Source organism: Bufo bufo, chromosome 8 (genome assembly GCF_905171765.1).
Source record: "Bufo bufo chromosome 8, aBufBuf1.1, whole genome shotgun sequence".
NCBI classification, from domain to species: Eukaryota; Metazoa; Chordata; class Amphibia; order Anura; family Bufonidae; genus Bufo; species Bufo bufo.
Window position 1 is genome coordinate 185,316,059 of NC_053396.1, and position 7,679 is coordinate 185,323,737.

Sequence of the window (7,679 nt, forward strand, 5' to 3'; positions counted from 1 at the left end):
CTCCACTCGTGCTTTGCACTTAAATGCCTGGTCATGTTGTGCTCAGGTTGAGAACGTTTATGCCTCGCTTCAGGCTCTGATTACACAGTGTGCAAACCACTCGTTTCTTGTCGTCAGCACTTTGTCTGAAGAACTGCAACGCCAGGGAATTCCTTGGAGCTGGCTTTGGTGTGCTCGGTCCCTTGCTGCGGTGGGCAGTAGCAAGCGTACTGTCTAGGGGACGGCCGCTCAGCTTTTGCACGCTGCTCCCTCTTCTGCTGTGCTGGTGGCTCTGTGCGACCACCGCCTCTTCCTACGAACTATATAGGTCACTCGCATGACCTTGATTCCGTGTGGGGTAGAGGACCTCATAGTCCTCCACATCTTCCACCCAGTCTTCACCCCTGCCCTCCTTGTCGGTCTGCACACTTTTGAAAGCCCCAGCAGTTGGTCCTCCCATGTACTCATCTTGAAAGAAGTGGTTGGGCATCGGTGCACTCAATCTCTTCCACTTCTGGGGAAGGGCTAGGTGGATGGCCCTGGGAAATTCTGCTAACAGAGTCATCAAAAAGCAGAAGAGACTGCTGCATGACTTGGGGCTCAGACTGCTTGGCTGATTTGCAAGGGGGTGAGGTGAAAGACTGATGGACATCGGCTGCAGGTGCCAACTGTCTTTCAGCATGAGACTGGGTGGAAGACAATGTGAAGGAACTGAATCCACTGTCAGCAACCCAATCTACTATTGCCTGTACTTGTTCATGCCTCACCATTCGTAGAGCCGCATTAGGCCCGACCAAATACCGCTTCAGGTTCTGTCGCCTACTCGCACCTGAGGAAGGGGTTTCACTTGTGCGTGTAGCTGGCACAGATCAACCACAACCTCTCCCTGCAACAGGAGCTCCACCAGCAGCACCACGACCTGGGCCACGTCCCTTATTTGACGCTCTCCTCATTTTTCTCAAATTTAGGATCTTGCCCTAAATGGGTGTTTAATTAATAGTAGAATAGAACGACAGTATGTAAAGGGTGTATCTCACACGCCCTGAACCAGACTAGGCCTCAATTAAATTTGTTTGCCCAAAATGGCTGTATTTCAAATACTTGAATAGAAGCCCTGTATTTAAAGGTTGTATCTCACACGCCCTGAACCAGACTAGGCCTCAATTAAATTTGTTTGCCAAAAATAGCTGTATTTCAAATACCTGAATAAAACCCATGTATTTAAAGGGAATTTCAAACATCTTGATGCTGCAAGGGTGCAACAATTGTGTATTTTGCCCCAAAAAGGGTGTTTCATTAATAGAAGAATGTAAGCCCTGTACAGTATATACAGGGTGTTTCTCACACGGCCTGACCCACACTAGGCCGCAATTAAAGATTTGTGCACCAAATGGCGGTATTTCAAATATCTGAATAGAACCCCTGTAATTAAAGGGTGTATCTCACAATGACATCTGCAGCAAAGGCTGCCAACTAAACTTTTTTTGCCCAAACGGGTGTTTGTTTAATAACTGAATTTGACAGCAGTATTTAACCCTGGAAGTTCACACGTGCTGATGCTGCAAGACCAGAAAAATTGTGGAATCTGGCAAAAAAGTGTGTTTTTAAAAAACCCGAAAATGATGGCTGTATTTCTAGCTTAAATTGCACACTGACTAATCCAGATGTTGTATATTGCCAAAAAAGTGTTATTTTTTGTAACAGAATATGAAAGCTGTATATATTAATCTTTAATTTAACACTTGCAGATCTGGAAAATAGTGTTTTTTTTTTGGCAAAAATTGTGTTTTTAAAAACCCTAGAAAATTATGACTGTATTTCTAGCTTAAATTGCACACTGACTAAGCCTGCAAATGCACCAGATGTTGTAAATTGCCCAAAAAATTGTGATTTTTTTTTTTTACAAACAGATTATTTGTGCTGTTTTTAAAGCTTGGATTTCAATGTCCCAAAAGCTCAGATGCAGTGCTGGTGCACTGAGCTCAGGACAGGATAAAAAAAATTGTGCCCTGCACCCACACAACACAATGTATGTAGATTGCTGAGTTAGATTCACGTTTTGAGCAAAGATTCTCTCCTATTCTCTCCCTGAAATCACCAGCAGCATCCTCTCCCTACACTAAGCACAGCAGAGTGACGTGCAGCGCTACGTGACTCCAGCTTATATAGAGGCTGGGTCACATGCTACACTGGCCAATCACAGCCATGCCATTAGTAGGCATGGCTTTGATGGCTTCTAAGGGCACAGAGTTAAACACTTGTTGATTGGCTGCTCTGCAGCCTTTCAAAAAGCGCCAAGAAAGCGCCGAACCCGAACCCAAACTTTTACTGAAATGTTCGGGTCCGGGGTCCAAAAATCCTAAAGTTCGGTACAAACCCGAACTTTATAGTTCAGGTTCGCTCAACCCTAGTGGGCACCCATTTGACTTCCATCGACATGTCGTCATCATCGTCACCTTCACCACCACTGACATTAGAGATCTCGGAGTAGGCAGCAACAGCAGTCACCTCCCTCCTTTGGCTGATCTGGGTACTGTCGTCAGACTGCTGGGTGGCGTCCATTGATACCTCCTCTTCCTGATCCAATGCCAAGAATGGCTGCGCATCGGTAAGTTCTTGGAATGGATGGAAAAATAATTCCTCTGACTCGAGCGGAGGGGATATGGTATTGGTGGTGGTGTCTTTGGAGGGGCACACAGCATAGAGTATAGAGGGTGCAAATAGAGAGGATGAGGAGGGTGCAGAAACGGAAGGCTGAGTGAGCCACTCAACCAACTCTGGTGCTTTCTTTGACGTGATCGCATGCACCTTCTGCAACTTGCCACTTAGGCTCCGGCCTGGTATACCTGCCCGACCCCTACCACGGCTGCGAAATAGCCTGCCTCTGCCTGTCATTTTCAAAATTACCCAGTGACAAAAGTCCCCATAGAAGAGCAGTATTTGTGGAAGAAGGTATATCACACCCCTGCCTCAATATTTATTTTTTTTTGGGGGGGGGGGGCAACTGGTATATCACACCAGTAGAAATTATTTGTTCCAAGAGCGTTTGTCACTATGTGTAGCTGCGGTAACGCAGCAGAACCGCAAACAAATGCTGCACTACCCAAATGCACTATATAGAAAGTACATTAATGATATATCACACCCCTGTCTCAATCAGTTTTTTGGGGGGGCAACTGGTATATCACGCTAGTTGAAATTATTTGTTCCAAGAGCGTTTGCCCCTCTGTATAGCTGCAGTATTACAGCAGAAACAAACACAACTGCTGCACAATACAAATGCACTATAATATACTTTCTATGTTAGAAAGTATATAACAAGTATATTACACCCCTCAGTATGTCACACCTATCAATAGCACACCTATACCAGTCCTTAAAAGGACTTTTGTGGCCCTATCAGGATTATTTATAATGTCCATGTGCTGAAACGTCTCAATTGGCTGTCCTGTACCACCTGATGGATGCGTCATGGGTCAAAGTTTTTCACAATGTAAAAGAATATGGCGCAAGCGGACATCACCATATTTATGCATGTTCGGCGAACCGCGAATGAGCAAAGTTTGCCGCGAAATGACTGCCGGGCGAACCACAAGGCCTTCTCTAGTGAACAGTGAGTATATATTTGGCGGGTGAGCTATGGATTACCTCCAAAGCCACATATTGATTATACAATAACATTTATGAACTATCATCTATGATTACAAAGCTACGGTACTTTATTCCTAAAATGGTTGTCAGTTATTTAAACTGGGTCCTTTTAATTAATTTTAGAGCTAAATAACACCTACAACACTTACCGGACAATACCATATGGAATCTATGCATTTGTGGCCAGAGTTCAGCAGCCCATGTTATCGGCTTACAGTATTTTAACATTTGATTTTATTCTGTGTTGTTCCCTGCACATAACCTTCTGTATTGTGTGTTTGCTTTGCATTTATTTTCATGTTATTTACATTTCTTTCTATCTTATATATGAGTATCTGTCTACTGCATGGTGACTCTCTTTACATGGTTTTCACATGCTTTGGGAGCCAGCTATCTTGTTCAATACAGCTCTGCCATTTCCCTCTTGAGTGTACTAGGAGTATTTCTAGTGCACTTCTCCTTCCTTTTTTTATTTTTGAAGCTAGGGTGAACGAATTACACATTATTAGTGATGATCGGAGTTTTCAAGAAATTAGAAATTATTATGAAGTATTTTGTCACGAATTGCATTTCATTATATGTAACGGGAGTAATGATAAGGAAAGGTGGCTGTGCCCCCCCCTTCCCCCCCCACCCCCGTCATTGAACCTCTCAGATACTTCGTTCAACACAGACTGATCTGAGAGTCACATTGAAGCCTTTTAGAGTTAAACAGGGGTTAAAAAAAAATACAAATTCGCCTCACACATTTAATAAGTATTGACGGCAACGCATGCTAAATTTGGCTCGCTTTCATCAATCAAGATGACGGCGATGGCCTCTCCACAAACAAATGGTTGAGGTGAGTATGTTTTTGTTTGTTTTTTTACCGCTATTTCTGGAAAATTTGATTTGTTACCACGAAGCACCAAGAAATACTGATTTGTGGCTAATCAAATTCTTCCTGAAATTTGTATCAAATTCTGCTTTGTTACCTTCGATTAGCTCAATATTACACATTATATTTAACTTATACTGTTTGTGCAATTAAAAGTTTACCTTGCCTTAAAAAAAATACACAATGTTTTAAAGGGTTTCTACCACCAGAAATACTGTTATGTAGCTGACTGATATAGCGATGCGCTAATGTCAGCACTACATAACAGTATGTTTCTAACATTAGTCCCTGCAGCCGTTTTTGTTAAGAAAGCACTTTTATTATATGCTAATGAGCCTCTAGGTGCTATGTGGGTGTAAAATCAGCACCTAGAGGCTCCGTCCACTCACCCATTATCCCGCCCAGGTCCAGTGTTATGCCCGCCCAGCTCCTCTTGATTGATGCCACTGTTCCCTGCATCGTTGGCGAAATCCCGCGCCTGCGCCGTTCACTTCTGTCTTCGGCACAGGCGTCACAGTGAGGAAGCCGGCATCAGGAGAACAGCCTTCACTCACTGCGCCTGCGCCGAAGACAGAAGTGAACGGCGCAGGCGCGGGATTTCACCAACGCTGCAGGGAACAGTGGCATCAATCAAGAGGAGCTAGGCGGGCACAACACTGGACCTGGGCGGGATAATGGGTGAGTGGACGGAGCCTCTAGGTGCTGATTTTACGCCCACATAGCACCTAGAGGCTCATTAGCATATAATAAAAGTGTTTTGTTTAAGAAAAACGGCTGCAGGGACTAATGTTAGAAACATACTGTTATGTAGTGCTGACATTAGCGCATCGCTATATCAGTCAGCTACATAACAGTATTTCTGGTGGTAGAAACCCTTTAAAGATATAAAGATTTAAAGCCCTTTCCTTTAGTAAATCCTGTGCTAAAACTGAACTTACAGGTTATTTGTTTTATTGCTGCAAGAAGTGATTAAGTCCAACAGTAAAATAGCTCTGCTGCAGATGGTATTGTCTACTATTGTACCCTGAGCCCTTAATCTGGCTCTGACTCTGTGCGAGTAAAGATTTATTAACATTGGCACATTTCTTCATGTCAAGATGAGTCATTTTTAGTTGAACATTCCATTCTTTACCACCATGTTTCTTATATTAAAAGTAGAGGAACTAGTAAAAATAGTTATATTTGCTATCCCCTCCATTAATCAAAAAAAGTTGTCATCACAGTCTTCTGGAGTCTCATAAATAGCATTTTTGGTGAAACCCTTCTAATTGTATAGATGTGGCAGGCACTTTTCTGTTGAAAGGCATAGACAAACTTTTGACTTTTGTCTATTAAATCTACTGGCGGGGTAACAACATCTAAAGAATACTTACAGACCCTGCAAATTAGAAGGATGATGACTATGTTTCATTTTGTGTTCTCCGTTATCCGAGAAGGACAGCTAGGGGAATTTCATGGAAAAATACTATCCCATGGGCAACCGATTTCACATTGAAGCATGCCCATCTCCATAGAAATGACTTTTGAGATTATGAGCTAGAAAGCTGCACTGGTGAATTGTTCAAGAGCAGCTTTTGTGAAAGTTTTCAGAAGGTGGACAAAGACTGGGACAAAATGTAATAACCGTGCTAGTAGTTGGTTATTAGATGCTGGGGCTGAGAATAGAGTTTCTAGACTTGTACAGGTAAACGGGCGTAGAACATACCCAACAGATAAGGGATCCTGTCCCAGGTTCTCAAAGTGCCATAAAATGCTGGACATAATGTATGGACGTGGAAAAAAGATGCCCCAACATAGTATTAAGTGGGCGCTCAGAATAAACTGGCCACTATATGTACTGCCAGAATAAATAATGATTGTGGTTATAAGTTGGACTTCTATTGGGTGAGTCTTAAAAAAGAAAAGATTGTAGTTAACAAAACTGAACTACAGTAACCAATGCCGGTCTTCTGCATCAAAAGCTAACAAAATATCAGGCTGATGTTAAAAAGTATGTGGCTTGTAAAGAAAAAATATATATATTATTTTACAACTCTTCATAAATCTTTGGTGTGAGCGTTCCTCAAATAATCAATCCAGTCCATAAAAGATATCAGAACTGGAGAAAAGTTCAATGAAAGTCAATTGAACCAGCTTTATAACAGTTATAATACATCTTAGTTATGAAGAATAGTTTTCAAAATGACAAGTATTTGCCCCAGATAAGAGAATCCTGTGGTGGTTTATATTTGTCTGACAAATTGATCTATGCCATTTAAGCGAGGTTCAACTTCCTATTGGTTAACTGGGGTTTGCCAATATACCAGGTTTTACTTGATGGTCTTTTTCAGCCTACTAACTATTTAAAACTATGGAAAATTTGATTGATTCTACAGGCAAATCAATTTATAACTTTTGACTGCTGCTGCTACTCGATAGATAAAATCAATTGAACGTGCTGCAAAATGTCTAGGTGTAGTCACAGCCTACATAGTCCATCTATTTTTTAGATCTTATTCTTCAAAACCAACCTCCATCAATGATTTGACCATCTCTCCTCTCTTAATGTGGAAGACATTTCCAACAATGGGTAATGGTGTTGGTCCTGGAGGCAAGTTACGTCTTCGGTATAAAGAATTCCATGTAGAGTAGATGAGTGCTGAAATAATCAGGGTCAGAAGAAGGGATTCAACCAAGGTAAGAGTCATCTTTGATAGCAGCAAAGTATGTTATGCTTGCTCCACTAGATCATCAGTGTTATGTTAGACAGCGATTGCTCGTTATATAGTTAACAGAGGTCATCCTCTGTGTTTGAAAAAAAAATATAGAGCATTTTCTCCAAACTGACTATTGGTTGGCAAGTGCTTACACTTCTTTCACAACAGTCAATATGGCTTCATTTCAAAAAATGCATCCACGCATTGCAGTTTACTTAGCTATGTCTGTGCTGCTTTTATTATTGTATAGGTGGATAGTAAGTGAAAGACGAGAGCTACACTGAAACTGTTCAAAGAGAATGTTGAGGAGAAAGAGAGACAGAGAGAGACAAAGAGAGTGTAATGACCGGCGTCACGCACAGGGAGAAAAAAAGGGAAAGCCCTGCCCAAGGGAGAGGGAAAGGTGGTGACCCCTAACTCACCTTGCGGCTGGCACCTGACTGCCCTGATGTCCCTAGACGGGTTCCTCACCCGTG

At 42.2% G+C, this 7,679-nt stretch overlaps 1 protein-coding gene across 1 annotated transcript in view; it reads right to left on the reverse strand.

The window, feature by feature from the left end:
* LOC120978241 (cytochrome P450 2G1-like) overlaps nt 1-7,219 on the reverse strand; it is a 112,841-nt gene extending 105,622 nt beyond the window's left edge. Inside the window, exon 1 of the mRNA XM_040406478.1 lies at nt 7,018-7,219. Coding sequence (XP_040262412.1) covers nt 7,018-7,194 — 177 coding nt within the window. The 5' untranslated portion in view covers nt 7,195-7,219. The remainder of the gene's footprint in view (nt 1-7,017) is intronic.
* Nucleotides 7,220-7,679: the final 460 nt, after the last annotated feature.